Source organism: Urocitellus parryii, chromosome 4 (assembly GCF_045843805.1).
Source record: "Urocitellus parryii isolate mUroPar1 chromosome 4, mUroPar1.hap1, whole genome shotgun sequence".
In the NCBI taxonomy this organism is placed as follows: Eukaryota; Metazoa; Chordata; class Mammalia; order Rodentia; family Sciuridae; genus Urocitellus; species Urocitellus parryii.
Window position 1 is genome coordinate 68,828,165 of NC_135534.1, and position 25,140 is coordinate 68,853,304.

General features: G+C 35.4%; 1 protein-coding gene and 1 pseudogene across 3 annotated transcripts in view; one reads left to right on the forward strand and one right to left on the reverse strand.

Moving 5' to 3' along the window:
- Positions 1-11,151, reverse strand: part of Nars2 (asparaginyl-tRNA synthetase 2, mitochondrial) — a 148,287-nt gene extending 137,136 nt beyond the window's left edge. For 2 of the 3 annotated variants that reach the window (XM_077797640.1, XM_026387292.2), the window contains exons 1-4: positions 10,744-11,151; positions 7,338-7,447; positions 4,440-4,560; positions 114-254 (exon numbers count right to left, since the gene is read on the reverse strand). In XM_077797640.1, the coding sequence (XP_077653766.1) occupies positions 114-254; positions 4,440-4,560; positions 7,338-7,447; positions 10,744-10,884 (513 nt within the window). In that variant the 5' untranslated portion in view covers positions 10,885-11,151. Of the gene's footprint in view, positions 1-113; positions 255-4,439; positions 4,561-7,337; positions 7,448-10,743 lie in introns of those variants that run through there. The other variant, XM_026387293.2, reaches the window with a different exon arrangement.
- On the forward strand, positions 1,365-1,546 carry LOC113181660 (apelin receptor early endogenous ligand pseudogene; annotated as a pseudogene).
- Positions 11,152-25,140: the final 13,989 nt, after the last annotated feature.

The window sequence follows — 25,140 nt, forward strand, 5'->3', positions numbered from 1 at the left end:
ATAAATAAAGGTACTTGGAACAAACAACTAACAGAACTTTCAGGAAAATGTTCCAATGTTACAATTATCCAACCTCTTCACAAGACAGAATACCTGGAAGTAGGGTACCTTACCTTAAAAAAGGAATGAATAGCAGCTGTGGCTTCACTGCGAACCCTCAATATAGAACCCAGAGCGTTAGTCCTACACCTAAGGTGAGGATATTGTCTCATGTACTCCAGAGGATGCTTCTCTTTATATTTGATAGGGAATGCCTGCCAATAAATAAGGAAAAAATTAGAAGCTAAAAAAACAAACAAAAAAAACCTGTTTTATAAAACCAGTTTCCAGAGCATTTCCTAAATAGTAGCGCTTCAGAGAAAATAAGATGCTTTCCTCCTTTATTTCTTAATATAACAGATTATATAGCCCACATAATTTTTACCAGGTAGAAGAATGGTGGGATGGATTCAGAGAGATGTGGGTTTGAAGCCAGCTTTAGTATTTATTAGCTAAATTAATTAATATCACTGAGGCTTATCTATTATTTACCAAGTTTCTATCCACTAGCTGTCTGTGACTTCTTACAAATAGAGAGGTTAAGCATATAATTATGCAAAACAATCCACTGTTTGGCACAAAGTAGTTCAGAATATTGTAGATATTAAAGACTACGTTTTCTACCACTGTATGCACACAGCTGGGGTTCAATCTTAAAATCACACAAATGTCTTGAAAACCCACAATCATATCAGCTAGTGCCAATTTATTACTGTTTATCAACATGTCACTGGGTCTAAGAACATGAGGAACAGTCAACAGCTATCTTTCATTTAGCAGAGTACTAAAAATCTACAAAAAAAGTTTAAAGGAACTTAAGGCTCCAACCTGAAATATTTCTCCATGTCCACACTTATATTACAAGATTAAAAAGTCATATCCTTTCAGACAGAAACCAAAGACTCAAAAGAAAGATAATACAAAAGCTGAATAAGAGCTACACATGCACACTGCTTTAGTCTCGTCTTTTTAGGTCTGATGCACACACTGATTTTTATAGTATGCAGAAACAAGTACCATGCTTGCCAAGAAGAAAATATAGCCACAAGAATATATCTGGGATTGTTGGGGGTTCAGAATCCCTAAAGCCTAAATACTTTAAATGATGCTGAACTGAAGAAGGGAAGGAGGAAAGAGCCTCTGACCACAGCACAGTGTACCGTAACCGTGTCTGCTGTGATCATTAACCTTTCTGGAAAATGAAGCTGGCAGTTCTCTGAGATTTGTCATTAGAATGTGAGGACAGAAACACAGATTGCAGAGACTATTTACAGATTGCTTTGTTTACTTTAAGAGCAACTGCTCCACTTGCATGTGGCAGGAAAATGAGATTTCAACAAATTATTTTGTGTTTTTAATTTTTATGACGAGTCTCCTTATTAACAGATAGACACCAGCTAATTTGGCCCTGAGAAGAAAACTGCACAGATACAACTGCCTTTAGAGGAGATGTATGCCTCTCCATTCATGAATTCCCTTCCCCTGGGATATAGACTTCTGCATCTGATTTCACTGTGTCTACAGAAGAAGAGTGGTGAAAGAGAGATTTCAACTGCTCCAAAGAGCTGTGTCTATAGGGGGATTGCTTAGGCTTCATCATACAAAAAAGAATTGTCTGAAAGTACGGGGATGATATTTTAGTTCACAAAACTGCCTTCTTGCTGATTGTAATTAGAGGAAAAACAACATATTCAAAAGTGATTCCAGTCTGAAGCACAATTATTTGCTTGCCTAACAAAAATCTCTCATCTTTTTTTCTATACATTATTATTATATTGATGAAAAAGAAAACCATCTTTTTAAGTCTTAGAACTCTCTAAAGGTAAAAACTGCGATAATTTAAAAAAATTTTTTTTCATATTCCTATGAGTCTCTGAAAGTATTAGTGTTGTATATGTTTGAGTGATTCTTAAAAAACATAAATGCTAAATCTAAAATCAACTGCATTGTCTTGGTTTTCAGAATAGGAAGAAAATTATTGATTCATTATTTATAATGAGAGAATAAGAAAAAAGCTTAGTTGTTACCAATCTATATGACAGATTTTAGTGTTTATAAAAGTCTGATTTTTATTTTATGAATAATCTCCATTTGAAGTCCTAGAGGAAAGCATAAAGTACTAATTGTAGTCCATGTTATTTTAAAATGTTCATTTCTCAATTTTTTTCCTCATCATGCAATTGTAAGAACCCAAAGTTTGTTTCCTTGGAGGTTGTTTCATACCCTTGATTATTTTGTATAGATAGTTCCTTAAAAAGACTGGTTTAGTTTACATAAAAAATACAGTTATGCCAGTGAAACCCTAACATGGAAATATCTGTATCTAATAGGTGATACAGAACTACAGACCTGATTTGGATTTCATCATTTATCATTCTGATAAGCTTTGCTTAACCTGTGATAGTGAGATTTGCAAACAACAAATCAGAAATTTAGAAATATGATTACCTCAAAAGGAAACTATCCTATCTAGATCTGAATTGTATTGATAACTAGGTGTTCCCAAGTGGTTAAATATATTATTAATCTTTGTTTATTGAAAGAAATTTAGCTTAGTGCCATAAAATTTTAAGTTATTTCCAGGTAAAGAGTTTACAAAATTATACCCTGCCTAAAAGTTTTACTTTGTGAACATTATAGACTGAGAGAAGCCATTAAATCATTAAACTTTATTTGCTAAAATAAAAGTTTGGTATTCATATGTAAAAAATTTGATAAAGAAAAATCTGACAATATCATGGAGTTTCTTTGCCTATAAAAGTTTACTTAAAAGTGTCTTTGGGATAGAAAGTACTTAATAAGGCTCTGAAATTAAATTTATACATAAACAAAATGTCTTATCTCATTATTTAAACTAGATACTAATGGAGAACTCCTAAATAATTTTCTGGATGAATTATAATTCCTTTCCACAAATGCATCTGACTAGAAACATAAACTATTGTCAATTTTATTTATGTTTAAAATAAACTCATTTGTATACGATGCATAAAAAATACTTTTACAATTCAGAAACATCTTATTCAATAAAGTCTATATTTTTTCAAGTATAAATTCTCATATGCAAAGAAAAACAGCTAAAAAACAGCCTTAGTAATGTAATTAATGGCTATAGATTTCTGGTCCTAATAATTGCTTAATAAAACAGTTGGTGACTTGAAAAAAAGAAAGAAAAACAAGGCAAAGAGAAGGTAACAACAGCAACAGAAGCCAAGGGAGAATAATTCAAGAACAATAAAACACAGAGTAAATTTTTAATAATCATAGATCCTTCTAAGAAAGCAAAAGCAAAAATATTTACCTTTTCTATTCCTCTCAATTTCTAAATTATTTCACAATTTTTCAATTGTAATTTCTTGGAAAATAATTCAGAAGGACATTTTAAAAGAAAATTAGTCTATTTTCTTTCTTACTTCCTTACATTTCATTTTTCCTATTATTCTAAAATACCAAAATGAATTTAAATGATGCAATTTTCTTAAAATTTCTCATTTTTTGCACATTAAACATTTGAAGGTAATTATGGCAAAGACAGGAGGAGTCAAATGGCTAGAATATAAATTTCAGATGTGCTACCAATTTTACCAGGGTGGGCCTTATTTTCTCCATCTTTGTAAATTTAAAGAACTGGATTGATGACTTTTTATTTTATTCCCTCTAACCTCTTTACCAGGCTTATATACATACTAACAGAGTCTTCAAAAACAAGTATAAACATGCATTAATATAGAATTTCTTGTCTGTTCAGCCCAAGCACTACAACATTCCAGGTCAGCACTATCAGGATGTTCTCTACTTATGCTGACCAATATGGTAGACAATAGTAACATTTGAACATTTCCTCCCCTTTCCCATCCCTCCTCCCTCCTTCTCAATCTTGGTCTTCTACTCCACCTAGAGAGATCTTTCCATCTTCTAAGGTCATCTTCAATTTCTTTCTTCAGTGTTCTATAGTTTTCATTGTAGAGATCTTCCATCTCCTTGGTTAGATCAATTCCCAAGTATTTTATTTTTTAAGGTCATTGTGAATGAAATGGTTTTTCCGATTTGTTTCTCAGCAAAATCACTGTTTCCTTTTAAAATGCCACTGAAGAACTGGACTTCTTAGCCCTTGTATGGGCTACATCCAGCATTGTGGATGACTAGACATGCTTATAAAAGCTGTGAGGTTCAACTGTGTCAGGCACTAAAGATGCACAGATTAATGCTCAGCTCTCTCTCATAAGACTAAGTCATCTTTGTAATACTTTTACTACTATCTCTACAGGATCTATGCCCTGTTTCAATTATCAGGGAAGCATAACTGAAAAATGTTCTAAGTACCATCTTTCCAATAATCCCACTTAAAACAGATTGTTATTATTTTAAATTAAGCCTAAATAGCCTGAACAAAAGCATACCTTGGCATCACAATTTCCAATAACTTCAATTTTTTCTGCCTTCAGTTCCACATTTTGCCTTTTGGAAGGGCTTTGTACCAGCTGTCCAAGGACTTCTACAGAACTCCCAAAAGTCAATTCTCTATAATAACAAAGAAATCAAGATATTATTATATATAACTTTTCTTTTAATAAAAATCTTGCTATTAAGTATAACTTTTGTCTTAATATAAATCTTGCTATTAGAACATTAATGATAGAGTATTTACCTTCAAGTGAGTTAAAGAATCTTCAAAGTTTATGGATGCTCTGTGGTATACCTAAATCTTAAAAATGAATTCCATACATTTTTAAATGGGAATAAAGAAATTGAGGATTTATATATAGCTATTTAGAATTAAGAAGTTATATAATTATCTGTATCAAATATAAGTTGGTCAAAACGCTTTTTAACATATTATAGATTACATGTAAGGTCTGATGAAATCCAAATCAGGTCTGTAGTTCTGTTGATAATTCCCTGGTTTTGAGAACATACTATAGCAACATGTTATCCTTGGGAAAGCCAGGTAAAACTTACGTGAGACTATTTCTAAGACAATTAAAAGTACATGTACTTTTTTTACAATGTATTTTTTTAAATTAATCAATTTATTTACTTTAATTTACCCAGCTGATGGTCTTGAGCACACAGACTACCTTCAGGATAGTAGTCTATGTTCTAGTGCAAGTTTATCCACAAATTTATTGTATGACTCTTAGAGAAAGTGATGAACACTCATTTGTTTTAAGAATTATCTATTAAGAAGGAAGGTGAACTAAGTGATTATGTATCTATTCCAGTTCTAACATTTCATAATTACAATAAATATGATAAAAGCTCTGATATGGCTCTGCATTGTGGATGACTGGGCATGCTTATAAAAGCTGTGATAAACTGTATTTAAAAATAAATTAAAACCTTAATAAACTGTATTAAAATATAATACAATAAATACAATAAACTGTATCAAACTAAATTTATCAGGAAATTCCCCAGTTTTGTTTGCTGGCTACATTTAATATTTTAAAATTTATTTTTTAAAATCTTCCCCTTGCTCATCTATTATCCATCCTTGACTAGTGCTTTCCACACACAGAGAGAGACCAAATTCCCTATGGTACATTTATATATGCACATACGTGATTTTGTTAAATCATTCTGCATTTCCGCCCCTTTCCCATCCCTCCTTCCTCCTTCTCAATCTTGGTCTTCTACTCCACCTAGAGAGGTCTTTCCATCTTCTAAGGTCATCTTCAATTTCTTTCTTCAGTGTTCTATAGTTTTCATTGTAGAGATCTTCCATCTCCTTGGTTAGATCAATTCCCAAGTATTTTATCTTTTAAGGTCATCGTGAATGAAATGGTTTTTCCGATTTCTTTCTCAGCAAAATCACTGTTTCCTTTTAAAATGTATTCATATATAATTTGTATAACTAAGATTGTCCACCATTACATCAAGGAGAGAAAACCTGATAAATCTTTCACCAAACCTGAAAGTGTTTTAAGACGCTCTGACTTCACATATGCACTAATTGATATGATGAATTTTCTCCTGGGGGCCATTGAGAATATCTCAAAGAGGTGGGTAGTCATCCTCCAGAATCTCTAAAATTTAGATACTATTAGACATACCCATTTAATTGCCATACTGATAGATGTTATCAGAAAAATTACAAACTTTTCACATCAGAACAATTTTATTGTCTCAGACCCATGAGCCTATTCAATATGTGGAATTAATCCTAACCATGTTTGGAATACCAAAGCACTCTTATTTTAACAAATTAGTATAATATTCTATTCTTCATAACTTATACCCTAACATGCAAATGGTATTAGTTTTGTTGGCACTATGATACATGCCTGTAATCCAAGCTATTGGGGAAGCTGATGCAGGAAGAGTGTAAATTCAAGGCCAGCCAAGGCAACTTAGCTAGACCTCACCTCAAAATAAAAATAAATAAATAAAAAGGGTTTGGAATAAGCCAGGTGCAGTGGTACATGCCTATAATTCCAGTGATTCAGGAGGTTAAGGCAGGAGGATCACAAGTTCAAGGCCAGTCTCAGAAACTTAGTGAGACCCTCAGCAACTCACTGTCTCACAATAAAAAATAAAAAGGACTGGGGATGTAGCTCAGTGGTAAAGCTCCCCTGGGTCCAATCCCTAGTATCAAAAAAAAAAAAAAAAAAAAAAAAAAAAAGGTCAGGGATTCAGCTCAGTGGTAGTGGGCCCCAGTACTAGGGGAAAAAAAATTGTGTTGGTTTTAACATCCGACAACAAAATCATATAAATTTCTTCAATTTATCTAACAAACAATAATTGGTAACTTTGTCAGCACTGTGCCAGAAGCCGAGAACACAAAAACGAATGAAATACCATTCATAATTTCAAGGAGTTCTTAGTCAAAGAAGCAATCCAATAATAATTCAGTTGATTACCATCTGATACAATACATTTCAGGACAGAGCTGGGCACAGAATGCATGGGACCAAAGAGGAGAGTCACCTACCACAGTCAAGGGGTGGGAACATATGATGATGGCTAAACTGGATTGGAAAGACAGGGAAGAAGAAGTTTATTAGGCAGAAGTGGCAACAAGACTAGAAGCCTGAATGTAAAAAGGAGCAGAACAGCTTAGAGGAACTGCAAGAAGAGAAGGAAAACTGATGGAAAGTAGAGGCAGGGGATACAGGCAGGTGAAGATGTTAGAGAAGGAGAAGCCTGAGCTAAGGATACTGACTCCAAGTACTTGGACTTTCTTCAAAGCTATTTTTCATAGATGTGTTTAGGAAGATAGGTCCAAGGGGCAATGTGAATATTGGATTAGGGAAGCACAAGAAGAAAAAAATCAAAGGACTCAAAACTTAACAACTTACCTATTGTCAAAGTTTGAATCAGCAACAATCTGAAGGCTTTCCAAAGATGACCCATCATTTACATGTAGGAACAAGACTTCCTTCTGGGATCGGACTGATCGAACCCATCCCTAAAAAAGAGAAAGATTTCTATATGTGAGCTTAAAATACTTAAAACATTCTATATTTTCTTTATACATACAAAGAAAGCTAAATGAAAGAAAAAAAATCAATCTTGCCTTAACATTATCAGCTGTGTAAAATGAACTGCTTTCAGTTTACCAATATGCACAAATAATTTTAAATGGTTTTTCTTATAGGGAGATACACCCTTTGCCATTCTACCTTTTGTTCTGTTTTGTTAATGAAGATCATTTTCAACTTTTGCCAAATATTCATCAAGTTGATGTATGTAATTTATATAACCAATCTCTTCAATATTGGCTTTTCTAATGACAATGACAAATAACAAGGTTTACATCTTGGTACCTTTTTCCCTTTTATCAAATTCCCAGATTATGTATTATAGACTAGAAATATCTTTACAGGATTTTTATTCTTTCACAAAGTACCAAACAAACAACAACAAAAAAAAACTCCCCCAAATGTCTCATTATGAACACATATTAAGTAATACACAAACATTCAAAGACAGTCTTAATTTAAATGACAGGTACATCAGAGTACGAGAGATGCTTTTAAGTAGGCCAGTAACACTAAAACAGCTCTCAGATATGCCCAAATTAAATTTAACTACTATAGGAGTTAGGAGGGAATAACTAGTTTTCTAGTAGACACCAAACAATTGTGAAGTGTACCACAAATGTAAAGTAAATGAATACAGGTTGACATTCATGCTTAGGAAAAGCAAGAGCTGATTCTAACCAGAAAAACTATTGACCATTCTCTGTAGCCATAACCTTACAGATGTTTTGATTAAAGCTCTCTACCACTTACTTGCATATCCATAATGCTTTAAGGGAAAGAAAACTGTTTACTTATTTTGAAGTGATTGCCAAGTACACAGCTGAAATTCTGCAAATGTTTTACTACCGCCATATAGTGTCTCATTCCTTCACATAATAGCTCTAAGGATTGTCATACCCATTTTACAAGCAAGAAAACTGAGACTCAGAGAAAGTAACTTGTTGAAGATTGCTGGTAAGGGTTAGACTTGAATCCAAGTCTATTTGATTAGAAAGCCCTTGACGTTTGTGAGGGCTCCATAGAATGAAGTATAAATTGTCACCGCCTCATGCACAAGGTACTTCACCTCGTCACACTTTCCCAAAGGCACCTGCATTTTGGGCATGCTCAATCAACAGTACTTTCCAAAGCACTGCTCTCTTCTTTTTTACTCATTAGTAAGATTCAACATTCATTAAGCACTTTTTAATGTGCAAAGTTCTTTATAAATATTATGCTATTTAATTATCAAAAGAAGTAAATGACATGGTTATATTTATCTTTTTTAAATTTATTTTTAGTTGTAGATGGACATAATGCCTTTATTTACTTACTTGTATGTCGTGCTGAGGATTGAACCCAGTACCTCACTGTGCTGGGCAGGCACTCTACCACTGAGCTACAACCCCAGCCCCATAATTATCTTTTTTTGAAATGAAGAAACATTTAGAGAAGTTAAAGCACAAGTTCAGCTGGGATTCAAATACAAGTTATTACTTCAAGTTTATGTTCTTATCAATGAACTTTTCTGGAATGCTATTTCTACCCCATTCCCAGTTCCTCTGCTTGGGGGATACATCCTTGTACAATTTCCACTCCATCCTAGATTATTCTATCTGGGGAATACATCCTTCAGGACACAGTTCAAATTTCACTCCATGTAAGAAGTCTTCCTTACTTACTCATAGGAGGAATTCTATCTCTGTTTTCTCATAGCTTCTTATGTTGATCATTAATAATAATCACACTGCTGAAGACTAGGTCTGTCCAGCAGAAACATAATGTGAGCTACATTAGTGATTTTCAAGTTTTTAGGGGCCACATTAAAAGTAAAAAAAAAAAAAAACAGATGAATAATTTATTTTATTAACCAATTATGTCCAAAATACTATCAACATGAAATCAATATTTAAATATATTGAAGCCAAACATGGTGGCACATGTCTGTCTGTAATCCCTGCTACTCAAGAGGCTGATGCAGGAGGATCACAAGTTCAAGGCCAACCTGGGCAAATTAATTTTTTAAAAACGGTTGGTGTATCAGTGGTAGAGTGCCTGCATAGCATGTGTGAAGCCCTGAGTTGAATTCCCAGTACTGCAAACAAATAAACAAAAAACACAAGCCCCACAGATGTATATACATAGATAGACACACATGCACACATGTGTGTTTAGAGAGAGAAAAATAGAGATTTTGCAATCTTTTTTGTTCTTCAAAATTATTATGTATTTTAAACTTACAACATATCTCAATTCAGGCTCATCACATTTCAAGTGCTCGAAGCCACAAGTGGTTGATACCTACCATATTAGATGGTAAGCACTAAATTCTGTTCTTTCCATCTTTGATTTCTCTTTTGACCAGCACACAAAAGGTGTCATTTATACATTCTAAATTAACTGATAAATGCAATTTTTTGAATTGGATCATGGAAAGAATATGAAACCCAAATAAATGTATGGAGGAGCAGATCATAATAACAGCAAGGATATATGATGATATCAAAATAACTGTTATCAATGTGTTTTAGTAATCTAATGAGAAGCAGTCAACTACTTTGCTTAACCTGCTCTTTTAAGGAATGAAGGAAATAATAGTGGCTAACATTTATTGACTGTGGGCTACTCTTTATAGTCCCAAAAGTAGGGACTATTATCTGTTTTCATAAAAAGAAACTTAAGTTTAAGCGCTTAACATGCTCATAATTAACAAGTTACTTAGTGGGAGAGATTGAAACTTACACACCTCCACCCCAGGGCTCTTTCAAACTGCTACATTCCACTCTTTCTCCTAATTTATTAAACATAAATTACACGCAGGCCCAATTTTAGGCACTAAGGTGGCTAAAAGCTGAATCAAAGCCCCAATTTATTAGAACGAATATTTACTGCCAGTCACGACAAAGTTTCTCCCCTCAAGGGGCCAGGGCAAGGCAACCACTATATATGCCCGCGGATATCATGAGATGTAAAAAGAGAAAGGGGCCCTGTTCGCTTACACTTTCCTGATTGAATAACAAGTTTACAGGTATCTTGAAAACCAAGTTCACAGTCACTAGAGCAGTTTTGCAAAGAGTAACGGCAGGTATCCGAGGAAATGGAGAAATAGGAACTCGCGCTATACCTACACTTTCTAACTTTTCTCTGCTGATCATTCTGTCTGACCCAACAACACAAAGTAACGCTAGGTGTGGATGTGCCACATAAGTCCCTAAAGAAAAATCCCTTTCCCCACACCCACCTGAACTTTAACGCGCTCCCCACTCGCGTTCTGGGACCCGAGAGCGTCCCGTACGCTCAGTCTGGCGAAAGGCCTATGCCTGGGGCAGGGAGCAGTGGAGCAGGAGAGCAGGGCTCGAAGCAGACACCGGGCCCCGAGCATCTCGCGGCCGCCCCAGGTCACCGCGGGACCAGCCCTGGCCACAGCGGGTTCGGATCCTGCCGTCAAGGGCCCTCCTTCTCAGCTGTTCCCCTAAACACGGTCACAGCCCTGTCCTCAGGCGCAGCAGCCCCCAGCTCAACCCAACGACCGTCTCTGTTCCCCACTTCCAGGCACACTCAGCAAGTGCCAAAACCAAACGGCGCGCCTGGGCGGACCACGCGACCCACTGCCGCGCACTACTAGCAAAAGTACACCCCTCCGCTGCAATCTACGCTCCCACTGGCCCTACGTAACCACGTCAACGTCGCCTGTGTCATCACGCTAAGAAGGGCTAAAACGGAGCATGCGTACTTGTGTGCTCGACTAAGGAGGCGGGGCGGAGGTGAGGGCGGGGTCAGGAGCCAAGATGGGGCGGGGCTAAGGCAGAACCTGGTGTAGGCGTTTTCACCGGCTGGGCAAGGGAGTGCAGCTGGGGTGAAGTCTCAGAGCCTCTTTCCTAAAGCTTTCAGGGAGAACTGAGAGCACTTGAAAGGCAGAGGGAAAACATCCAGAAGACTTAATTGATGAGAGTAGTGACCCTAGGGTGTCAGTCGTTCCTGAGTTGTGAACTCAGAAGAAAATCAGACACTGTCCCTGATCAAATCACAGTTGGGTGGTATCAGACATCCAAATAGATAATTACGTAAAAGGGTGATCAGGTGCCTACAGAACCCAAGCTGGATATCAGAAATGGCTTTCTGAAGAAGGTAGTCCTATGAAAGGAAGTAACTAAGAGGAATAAAGAGACCTTGAATACAGGAGTCTAGAGGAGACATGAGGGGGTAACTATGATGGAGAGAGAATGGAGAAATAACAAGCGTTGCCTGCCAGAATCTTGAGTCTCTCTTTTTTCCAACACAGTTATCTGCATCTGATTCATCGGAAAACAATGACCCTTTAATATATTCTGCTATATTCTAAATTTATACCAAAAAAAATAATTTTCCCCATATCTCAGTGAAGCTCGTGAAAATGTTTCTATCTTGTTAAACAATAAAAGGTAGAAGTGAGAGCTAATTACTCAAAGTTGCCACTGTTATATCCATTTTACAGATAAGAGAATTTAGAGAAAGAATGAATGACCTGTTCAGTGATAACAAGATTTAAACCCAAAAGTCCTGACTCTATTCACTAAACTATCATGCTACACGTCATTTCAAGGTGGAAATTAAACAGTGATCCCTCCCATAAAAAGCTTATGGTCTAGAAAGGGAGACTGGCCAGAAAAAGATCACTGCAAAATAAACCAGTACATGTAGATGAATGCAATGAGTGGAAGAGGTAGTCTATAGAAGGAGGTAATAGAGCTGAATTTTTGAGAAGGATCAGAATTTTATCAGATGGATAGTAAGAAAATTTCCTGCCCAAAGATAAACTGGAAAAGCTGTTAAGAGATAGGGCTTGCCTAGCACATGTGAGGCACTGGGTTCAACTCTCTGCACCACATAAAAATAATAAATAAAACAAAGGTATTGTGTCCATCTACAACTAAAAAAAATTTTTTAAGTTGTCAAGGGGACAAATAGCTTAAAAGGATTGTACAGCAGGTTGTGATGGTACATGCCTGTAATCCCAGCAACCCAGGAGGCTGAGGTAGGAGGATCTTAACTTCAAGGCCAGCATTGGCAACTTAGAGAAATCCTGTCTCAAAATAAAAATAGGAAGGATGGGATGTAGCTCAGTGATAGAGTTCCCCGGGGGTTTAATCTCCAGTCCCACAAAATAAATAAAAATAAATAAAGTATTGTACAAGTGTTCTCAAGACAGACTAGAAAATATCTTGAACACTTCTTGAACCTTGAAAAAAGAAAAGGTTGGAAACTTACTGCCTTTGGAGTGATGGGCTTTAACAAAATAAGTACACCTTTAGTGGGTTGATTTAAAAATCTGGAAAACAAGGCATGTTGCCCACATTGATGTGCATCCCATTGCAAACCTAGTTTTTAACTACACCTACCCTTTCCAAATGTTCAAACATACCAAAGAATTGGTTCAGTTTTTTCTCAGGACATTTTTCTGTCTTGCCTTCATTCTCCCCTCTCTCTCCCACCCCACAGGATGATGTGCATTTAAAGAACTGGGGTTTAAGTCTCAGTGGGAATCCTGACTTCTTTTTCCCCACTTGTTTAAGCCAAAGGGTTATTTTGTAAGCAGGAACTACAGCTTAGTAATATGGTAAAGAAAAGGGAAATCAGTGGGTGAATCTGAAAATCAGCAATGTTAATTAAAAAAATGCATATGCATACAGAAAGTTGACTATAGCATTCATGCTTCTGGTGCTGAGTTCAAACTACCACCTATCTCTTGTACTATATCAAATTGTATCTTCTTGTTTAGTTTTCAATATTAGATTTGCATCTTTGAGTTTAGATTTATCACACTCTAGACAGTAGCCAGAATGATGTTTCTAAAATGAATATCTTGCCCTATTAGCAATAATGACAACTAGTGTACTATAGAATATCTACTACAGGGCTGGGGTTGTGGCTCAGCGGTAGAGTGCTCGCCTAGCACGTGTGATGTCCTGGGTTTGATCCTCAGCACCACATATAAACAAATAAATAAATAAAGGTCCAGCAATAACTAATAAAATATTTTAAAAAGGTATAGCTAAAAATAAATATAAAAAATAGAATGCCTACTATGTGGCGGGAACTCTTTATGTATTATCATATTTAATCATCACAATAGCTCTCTCAAGTAGGGTTAGAAGCCCCACTCCCAGGGGTAGGAGAAAATAAAGTTCAGAGAGATTTCATAGCTTGCAGCAAGTTACACTAGCAGTCTGGTTACAGAGTCAATACACTGGTCCATTTTGTTCAGTGATTAAACAACCCTTGAATTGCTCCCCCTGTAACATGAAGAAAACTTGCCATCTATAGAAGCCCTACCAGCCTCTCCCCATGGATCTCTCTGATCCGTAGAGCTCTGTGAAGGGTCCTAGGTGAGGAACAGAAGTGAAATGTCCTTATTGTTATTCTTCCATATGTTATTCTTTGATACTTTGGGGGGTATGCAACAAATAGTATCAGTGTTATTCATCAGCTCTGGGAATGTTTTAATCAGCTTATGCACAATAGGTTTCATTTTAACTTACTTCATAAATTTACTGTAATTTGTTCTTTTGTTTCTACATAAATTTTTATTTTAACATTTATAAAGTCGTATATTTTTTCTTAGAATCTTTCAAATTTAAGAAAGCTCACATTCCGTGGAAACGGATCTCCCTTTGATCACAGAACATGGCAATAAACATGTTGGATACATTTCAAAGCTTTCCCTGGATCAAAGCCTAGAGTCTATGCATCTTCAGTGTTATTGGGTACTGCCAAATTGCTCTCAACTGATGGCTCAAATTTATATACTTTCCAGCAGGCTTATGACACTTCCCAAAGCTACACACCTTCAGTGAGAATTCATAGTCAGACTTTCTAACTTTTGCCAGTGATGGGTCAGAGAGAGTATCTCAGTGTTTCAGATATTTATGTTTTGATTTTCTTCTTTTGTTCATCAAAATTCCATCTTAAACACAAATTTCTTCCTTCCTTCCTTCCTTCCTTCCTTCCTTCCTTCCTTCCTTCCTTCCTTTTTTCTTTTCTTTTCTTTTCTTTTTTTTTTTTTTTTTGATACCATTATGGAAAGGAACACTAGCCTGGCAATCAGAAATCCTGGACCCACCGTGGAACCTATGTGCAGTCACTTAAACTCTAGACTGCCCTCACAAGATTGTTGACCATAATAACAAGCATTCTGTGAAATTTGTCATAGAGAAATTTGGGTTTATCTAACTGAACACCCTCTATTATTTACAAGTTTCATTTTAGAGTTAGGGAGTCCTCTAAATGTCATTAGCCAACTCTGTCTGAATTCCAAAATAGAACATTCAGGATTAATTTCATCTCTTCGATGTACATTTCTTTTAGGTATAGTCCTTCAGAATGCATAAGAATCACCTGCAAAAAAAAAAAAATAAATAAAAAATGGGGAGGGAGATAATGAATGAATATGAATATGAATCATCTAAAAGGACTGTTAAAATACAGATTTCTGGGTCTCCCTCCAATTGATTCTGACTTACCTTGAGAAACATTGCTTACTCTGTGATTAGGTTTTGTTCTTATCTTGATTTCAGGAGGCCCTTACTCTGAACTTCTTTTCTTATACTACATTACCTTCATCATCATCACCATTATTTTAAACTTCTAATGTATGCTCAGAGAAGGTGTAGCAACCTACAGTTAAGGTGCCTTTTAGGTTGTGAATGAGGGCAACATCAGAGAGGAGTGAGTGGAGCAGGACCTCTGAGTACAGAAGGAGTCCCTCCCTCTGCTAGCTCTGCATTCCCCACAACACCAAACCACACTCTTCCAGCCTACTGCATTTTAGTAACCTCAGTTTTCTTTAGATATAAGACTTAGAGTTAAACTGGACATAAGCCCAAGCCCCCTTAAGCCAATATTTTAAAACTGTGGTCTTGATGTAGTAGGCTTACATATTGAAATAGTAAAATCATAATGATGATTCACCAAATCAATTTTGTAGATTTTTTTTTTTTTGGTACTGGGGATTGAACCCATGGGTGCTTTACTACTGAACTACATCCCCAGCCCTTTTTATTTTTTATTTTGAGGTAGTGTCTCACTAAGGAACTAAGGCTGGCCTTGAACTTGCAATCCTCCTGCCTCAGTCTCCTGGTGGTGTGTATTTTTTTTAAAGGACACATTTATTCAGCATCATAATCAGACTCTTACAGTTAGCATTCAACAACATGGGCACAAAAAAAAAAAAAGTCTACATTAAAACCCTTGGTTGGAATGCTTTATACTTTCCACAGAACAGAAGCTAATATAGTGAGTGGGTTTTGATCAGTAGAATAGGAAGGTATTGAGAATGTGGCTTAGTGGTTAGTGGTGGTCCAGCATGTACGAAGCCTTGGGTTCAATCCCAAGCACAGCCAAAACCAACCAAACAAAAACAATCTGTCTGTATCTCTGGTAATATTAGTGATTGCTATTTGATGAAGCTTCTCGTAGACAAGATGTAAAATATATTTCTTCTGTAGATGGGCAAGAAAGAATTTGAAAACCACTGCCCTGAACCGTACCGTGTTGGACCAATGAGTAGAATAAGGCTGCAGCCTCAGTCTCCTAATCAGCCTCAGTCTCCTAGTCAGTAGAATAAGGCTGCAGCCTCAGTCTCCTAGTCAGCCTCTGGTTGAGTACAGATGTCATGGTACTTTTATATATAGCAATTTTTAAATATTTTCTCTGAAAAAATTAAACAAATTTTATTCTTATTTTGATTAAAATACTGCAGAAACAACAACAAAAAAAGATTTAGGCAGCAACAAATGACATAAAAAAGAAGTTCCTTTATTGCCCTATTTCCATGTACTGTTCCTGATGATAGCTACTATTTATCTTTACATAAATTTTCTAGACATATAAAATATGTGTGTATATGCATATATGTATGCATATGTACATCTGCCATTAAATATGATCCACTTGTTCTACATCTTTTTGCTTACTATATTTTACCTCAATGTAAAACATCTGTATTATTTATGATAGACGTATGATACATTATTATATGGAAAACTACACTTAATTTAACTATTTTCCCTACTGTGAATATTTGTTTTCAGTTTCACCTTGTTGCAATCTGTGCTGAACATGCTGTACATACATGGCTTATGTATGCAGGATAAAGCCTAGAAATAAAATGAGATTAAGACCAAAATTCATTTAAAAAATATATTGAATGTTACTTTATGTGTTTAATCACTCTCTTCACCTTCATTTTGAGGTCTTAATCTTGACCACCTTGCTTTTGCTAATCATGGTACTTATGTACTTAGAAAAGCCTAAAAATTTTAGAAAATATATTTCGGTAATGTTCTGTGAATTAGTGAAGATTAAAGAAAACACACTTGCTCCTGGGATGTGCCCAGTGTTTTTTAAATCATTCTTTAAAACTTAAATATTGCATGACTGGTCATAAATTGCCAGTAGATGGATTGGTTACAAATTCTAACTTTGTGCAATTAAGTTTGGATACCTATTAATTGGCTGGCTCATTGGTAAATATTTGCATTTCCTAAAATGGGGTTGAAAGTAAATTGTAATATCCTCTTCAAATAGGTTCATGTGTGAAGCATACCAATTTATGCCTTATTATTTGGGATAATTTGTAAAATAATTGCACTGGGTTTTCACTGCTGAGGTTAAGGGGAGTTAAATGTTTTTATTATCCCACACATAACAGAAAAATTGATAAAACATAAGTGCATAGCTAATGGGTATTTACAAAATGAGTTCCTGTGTAACCATACAGGTTACATACTACCATCCAGGTCAAGGTAAAGAATATTGTCAGTGGAACTCTTCTGACCCCTTCTTCTTTATATTCACAACTTCCTACTCTCTTGTCCTTTTGGATTATCATTTCCTTGTTTTTATTTATAGTTTAACAACTCAAGTATGTAAACTAAACATTATGCCTGGCTTTGAACTTATATAAATGGATATGTTACACTATGTTGTTATTTTGTGCATGATTTTGTTGCTCAGTATTATTTTCATGAGACTCAACTATATCATTGCCTATAGGTATACAATAGTTCACCAGCTTATCTGCAGTTTCACCCATTTCAGTTACCTGTGTTCAACCACAATCCAAGACTATTAAGTGGAAAATTTCAGAAATAAGTTTTAAATTGCACACCTTTCTGAGGATCAAAATGAAATCTTATAGTCCTGCTCCATCCCTGGGACATGAATCATCCTTTTGTCTAGAGTATCCATACCATATATACTACCTGCCCCTTAGTCACCTAGTAGCCATATTATTATCAGATTGAAAAAAATAATAATATGTATAGGGTTTGGCACTGTCTGTGGATTCAGACATATATTGGGCTATTGAAATATATCCCTAAGCACAAGGGAGGACTACTGTAGATTGTTCATTTTTTCATGCTACATATCATCTCATTTTATGACTATAATTTTATTGGTCTATATTTGGTTGCTATAACAAAATAAATGATGGGTATTATATAAGGACAAGAAGTTTATTTAGCTCATAGTTTTGGAGACTGAAAGCCTCATCTGTTTGACTTCTGGTAAGGGCCCTCTTGGCTATGTCATAGCTCGTTGGATGACACTATGGTGAGAGTGTGTATGAGAGAAAGAGAATAGATAAAGTTGGAAGCCAGGCCAGGCTTGCTGTTTTATAACAATTCACTCTTTCAAGACTGAACTTACTCAGTAAGACAAGAATTAATTCCTTCTGTGGGTGATCCCCATGATGACCTAACCATCTTCCACTAGACCTCGCCTTTTAAAGTTTCCACCACTTTTTAATACTGTCACACTAGGGCCTGAACCTTTCTTTAGTACATGAACTATTGAGGGACAATGCACATTCAAATCATAGCAATAACCTAATTTATTATCTATCTGTTGGCGGATATTTAGGCTGTTTCCAGTTTAGGGCTATTAAGAGTAACATTGCTATGAATATTTTTGTGTATAACTTATTATACATGCATATGCAATTAAGTTGGTAATAATATCTGGGAGTTAAATGATAGGATATGCAAATTTCCATTTTAATTAAAAAAGCCAAACTTTTTTCAAAGCATCTATCCATTGTGTGAGAATTTTGTTGCTTTATACCCTCTTGTCTGAATTAGGCTTTTAAATTTAGCTATATTGGTGGGGTAATACTCATATCTGTAGTTATTTTTTTCATTGCAGCTTTAATTAGTATGTCACCTATTATTATTCTTGCTGAGCACCTTTTTTGTGTGTTTAATTGATTTTTCTTCTTTGGTGAATTCACTGCTTAAGGCTTTTGCCCATTTTTTCTGTAGAGGGATCTTTTTTCTTACATTGGTTTTCTTACTGATCTATCTCAGTTCTTAGGTATATATTTTAGATATGAGCTCTTTTCAGTTATATGCATTGCAAAAATCTTCAACCACTCTGTGGGGCAACCTTACAATGGTAAATTTGAGAAAATGGCTGAATGATAGCAAATCTCAACATTATTTTATCATTTGTTTTAGTTGAGATACTCATGTGTGGCCCTTTCTATTTCTTCTGGCAATGTAAGATCAGCACTTTTTGTGATTTCCCCTTCATTCTTTAAAAGTGAATTCTTTTTTTCCCACTTAAACATCTATTTTCTTATATATATTTTTTTGTTGCTTGGTTAGTGATCTTCTATGTGGTGATCTTGGAATTTTATTGTACATTGCTCAAGGCCGATTCTGGCTGTTCACAAATATTTTTGTGTGTGATTAACCTCTAAGACTTCAAACCATAAAATAATATAATTCAGAAAAAGTAAAATCGTATATAGCAGATAGCAAAACCTGAATTTATCCTCTCATATTCATATTTTCTTTTGGATTGCACAGAACTTCAAAGGTTGAGACTGGTTTGTGAAAATGTGTCTTTACTGCGTACATGGTTTCATAATGAGTATCTTTTCTGGGAAAGTCTTTTTATTATTATGCCTATGTTTTACAGTATTTTTGCATTGATGGGTGAGGTGAAAAGAATGGACAATCCCCCCCCCCCAAAGTTTCCAAAACCATTACACATGAAAAAGAAGAAAATTCTTCAGAAATAGTAAAATCCACATGTGTTCAGATATTTTGTCAGGGAATAACACTTTATCACTTTATAGCTTTAGTGAGAACAGTTTGACTTTTTATTTTTGTTTAAGAATTGTCTATAGTCACACATCTCCTTATTGTCTGCACCCTGGCATATGCTGACCCACGTATGCCACTGCATTAACTACACTTTCTGTTAACTTAGAAAACAACCTTTTCAATTAGGGATGTTCTCAAGGATTATACTTTCCCAGTATATGCGTCTCTAGCTACGTAATGTCATGAATATGAAGGATATCTTTACAAAAAGAATACGCTTTGTTTAAAATCTGTGAATTCCAAAATGTGAGACACTTTTGTCCTTATGAAAAAGAATCTGAAGAGTGGTTTTCCTAGAATCCGGGCAGCCATCAGTACCCACAGACAATTGTATAAGCCTTTATAAACACAAAAGGGAAATAATGTTATGCCCTTGTTTGTCAAGAAGAAGAGAAAAAAATTTTGGGGTATTTTGTAAACTTGTTTGAACTTCCTGTGAAAACTGTATGAGAACAAAGATGGCTAGTTGATTCTACTACATAAACAGTAATGCCTAAGAATTCAGAGACCTGGAAGTTTCCTTTAATAGATTTATTCCTACAATAGAACTTCCTGAATTCTGCCAGTCCCTCAGAACAGCAATAGGAAGACAGACTGACAACCGATTTGTCTTCCTCTTCAGGTTTTACTTTCAGAATCATGTATATCAATAGGTATAAAAATGTAAAAATTTCAATTTTAACTACATTAGATCAAGCAATTTAACATTCCTTTCTAGAGTCTGTGTCACAAAAAAAGTATGATATAGATACACAAATCATAAATTACAGTTAAGAGGCATTGATACAATGTACATTTATGTAATATTTTAATAGTTGCCAATTTGGATGGAGTTCTACAAAATTATATTATTTGGTTGATTTCTCCTGGTGACTGGTTGTGGTAGTCAGTTTTCACAACGTCCTCAATGATCCTTGCCTCCTGGTATTAGCACTTTTGTATAGTTTTCTATAATATTAATATTATAATATTAATCATACAGGATTACCAAAATAATACTGCAGATGTGTTGGTGTGTCACTTCTGATGACAAGTCATAAAATACAACACTCCTTCTGCCTAGCTCTCTTGGATCACTTGTTCTTGGGGGATGCCAGGTCCCCTGTCATACAAATATCTAACTAGCCCAGTAGAGAGGCCCACGAGGTGAGGCATCCTTCCAATAGTCAGCACCACCTTGCCAGATTCATACATGAGACATCTTAGAGGCAGGTCCTTTAGGCTAGCCAAGGTCTTCAGATTGCTATAGCTCCCACTGACATATTGACTTCAACCTCCTGAGAGACCCTGAGCCAGCATCACCAAAGTAAGCCAATCACTAGCTTCTGACCCACAGAAACTGTGAGGAGAACAAACATTTACTTTTGTTTTAATGCTTAAATTTTGGGATAAGGCCTGGGGATGTGGCTCAGTGGTCTAGTGCCCCTGAGTTCAATCCCTCATACCCATCCCCTCAAAAAAAAAAAAAGTTTTGGGATAGTTTCTTGCACACAATCAATAACTTATAAACTGGTTAAATATATCTCTCTTCACCTTTATGTAGAACATTGGACCTTGCTACTTTCCCCCACTGAACTCCCCCGAATAAGACACACTCACTAATAACACTGGCTCATGGTGGTTGAAGGGAGGAGAGGAAGAATTCAAAAGTCCTTGAGATTCCTCCTAGAAAAGTAAGTCAGACTAATATGATTCTGCAACAGGTACACTCAGAAAAATGAGAAATCATGTCTTATCTATGTATATCAAAGTGCATAAATGCATTCTACTGTTATGTATATAACTAATTAAAACAAATAAAAAAATTTTTAAAAAGTAAGTCATAATTCTTTAGGATTCAGATATAGTTCCTTGGGGGATATAAACATTTCCTCTTATTTTGTGGGAATCAGTGATATAGAATCTTAACACATAGCTGAAAAACATAAGGTTTTTTGCCTTCAAATCCAGTTTCAATACTGTGAATATATCCAATACTGGCAATATAGGGTTTTCCTTTAAAATTGGACTTATTTGAGAAAAAAGGGCCTCTACCCCCTTTGAAAGAAGAAGATAAATAGGCATATTTCATAGTTATAGTGGAAGGCTTAAGAAAGTATTGAAATTAATGCTACAGTTTGTACCAATACACTGCTGCTTGCTCTTGGCTCTTTCTATCCATCAGTTTGAGGTCTAATTTTAGAGCAATACTTCATAAGGATTCATCTGTGCTTTATTATACTGTCAAATGCCATTACAGCTCCTATCCATAGCTAGGAACTCTCAGAATTCTCTTCTCCATGTGGTTCCAGATTAGAATTTTCTAACTTGAAGAACTCATGAGTGTTGAAAGCAGAGGACATAATGCTTAGGAGGTGGTAGTGGTTGGCCATGTTAATTTCCTTAGACTTGTTAAATTTGCAGACATCTCTGCTTCATTGTTCCATTTGGAAAACATATGTGATATAGTGAAAAAGTCTAATATTCATGTAACTGGAACTCTAGAAGGAGAGGAGAGAAAGACATACTCAGCGTAAGATTGAGGAGACCATATCTAAGAATCTTCCCAAACTAATGAAAGATATTAAAATAAAGATTCAAGAATTTCTATAAATCCAAAAGAGGATGAACATAAAACCACATCTAGTCATGTGATAAAGCTACTGAAAACCAAAGGAAAAGAGGAAATCTTAAATTTTTTCATTAAATCCAAAGAAGCCAGGAATAAGACTGACAAGTGACTTTTCAACAGAAATAATGTAGTTAAAACACAATAGTAGTGTCTTTAAAATTCTTTTTTAAAATATATTTTATTTTTTAGTTGTACATAATACCTTTATTTTATTTATTTATTTCTATGTGGTGCTGAGGATCGAACCCAGGGCCTCACACGCACGTGCTAGGTGAGCACTCTATCGTTGAGCCACAACCCCAGCCTTGTGTCTTTAAAATTCTGAAAGAAAATTTCTGCTAATGTAGACCTCTAAAATTTAGCAATATCCTTCAACAGTGAAGATGAAATAAATGGGGTTTCATACAGAAACTGAGAGAATTCAATGTATTTAGTCCCACACTAATGGTAATTCTTTGTGTAGAAGGAAAATATTCTCAAGATAGCAGTAAAAAAAAAAAGTCACGAAGAAATAAAGAACATGGGAAAGGGTAAAAAGTAGAAAAAATATTGACGGTGTAGAACAATGTAAGAATTTCTTGCAAGGCTAAAAATAAACTAAACTATATAATCTCAGTGGTACAAAATGCAAGGAGGTAGTAAATGGAGTTGAAGTGTTGTAAGGTCCTTCTTTGGATGGTAAATAGAGAAAAAAATTTAGGGTAGATTTTTATTAAACCAAGGATGGACATAGTACTCATTCTCACAAATAAAAGAAGGACTGAGAATGAATTCTTATATATTTATGTAAATACAGTGAAAATGTATAAAGGACTGCTGTGTGTACCAACAAAGATGACACTAATAAATATAAGTTGTGTAAAGAAAAGCCAGACACAAGAGATTTATAGAATCTTTTATAAATTGGATTTATAGAATCCATACTTTATGCCTCATTTATAGGCAATATACAAAATGGCAAAAGTTCCCTGCAGTGATACTGGCCAAACTGTATTGTTATAGCGTGTGCATGTATGAATATGTAACAGCAAATCCCACCAAAATTAAAAAAAAAACATGGTGATAAAACAAGGAAAATAGTTAACTTTGAGGAAAGATGGGAGGAATCATGAGGAATATCTGGGGTACTGGCAATGTTCTATTTCTAGATTTGGAAGGGAGATAGATACACAGGTGTTCTTACTCAGTAATTTATTTATTTGTGTGCTTTTATGTAAATATATGTTAAACTTCAATTGAAATTTACTTCAAAAAATATTATTCTCACTGTAATATGTTGGCTGTGTAGTGAACAGACTGAACAAACATTTGCCCATCTAGACAGACAGACAGATCTGGATTAAATCCTGGCTTTGCCATGTATTAGGCGGCTCCCCATGGGCAAGGTCTTTCCCTCTCATAGGTAAGGAAGGGGTGAGCCACTTTTGTGAAATAATAGTAATACTTAATTCATGGGGTTGTTAAAATGAGCAAATGATATCTATAAGGCCTACAATAAACCATGATTATGCAATCAGTAAGCCCCAAAGGTAGGTATTTTCATCATTCTCATTTTATAGCTAAGGCCACTAAGAGGCAAGAGTTTGAGTAGCTTGCCCTAGGTCCCTAGCTGGAAAGCAGTAACAGTGCAATTTGAGCCTAGGTATTCTAGTTCTAGAGTCTTTTAATCACTATGTGAATGCCACAGGGGTAAAGATCTTTGAGGTTCTTTTGTTCAATGATTACTACAAATGCCTAGATCTGGCAAATTTTATGATCAACTCTTTATTAAAATAAGTAGTACTTATTTTAGGCCTGGCACGGTGGCGCAAACCTGTAATCCCAGCGCTTGGAAGGCAGGAGGATCTCAAGTTCAAAGCCAGCCTCAGCAGCAGCAAGGTGCTAAGCAACTCAGAGAGACCCTGTCTGTAAATAAAATACAAAATAGGTCTGAGGATATGGCTCAGTGGACAAGTGGCCCTGAGTTCAATCCCCAGTACCCCTGCCCCCAAAGTAAATAAATAAAATAAAATTTAAAAATAAAAAGTTAAATAAATTAAAAAAATAGTACTTTTTAAAAATTAAAACAAAATAAAAATAAATAAATAAAATGACAAATACTCAGATGTAGTTTAACTATTTTAACAGGGAAATATGCTTCACTATATTTTGCTATAAAATACTGCTGCTATTAATAATGTGTATCTGTGGAAGTGAACCACTTGAATTTCTTGAGCATTCATCAAACATTCCTGACACCTGGTGGTGACATATGTAAACTGCAAGGGGATATATATACTGGAGATTGAACCCAGGGCTTAGTGCCTTGTGCATGTGAGGCAAGCACTCTACCAACTGAGCTATATCCCTAGTCCATGGGGAGATATTTTATCTGAGGTGAATACATTTGAGAACTTAATTGGCCTACAATAGCTCTGAGGTGATGGTTATGAAGCAGAAGCCTCCTCTTATAAAAAAAAAAAAAAAAAAAAAAAGAAAAAATAATCCTGAGTACCACAAGCTGCTTCTGACAAGAGCAAGATGGAAATTCGGTAGAGAATATATAACTGCTTTCATAGAAATCCAAGTTAAAATTTACATTCCCTCTGTACAAAACCAACAGAACCAGGAAATGCTTATTTTTTTACTCCTCCCAGACACTCTTGTGTCTGGGCATATAGCAGTTAACAAACGAGATAAAAATCCCTGCCCTCACAGAACATACCTTCTAGTAGTGGAGACGACAGATAGTTAACACAAAACCCCCCACACACAGTGTGTTAAATTGTCTTCAGAGGTACTGAGAGGAGTTAAAGTGAGGAGAGGGGTTGGGGAATGCTCAGAGAATTGCAATGTTCAATAGAGTAACTGGGAAGATCTTGCTGAGAAGGTGACATCT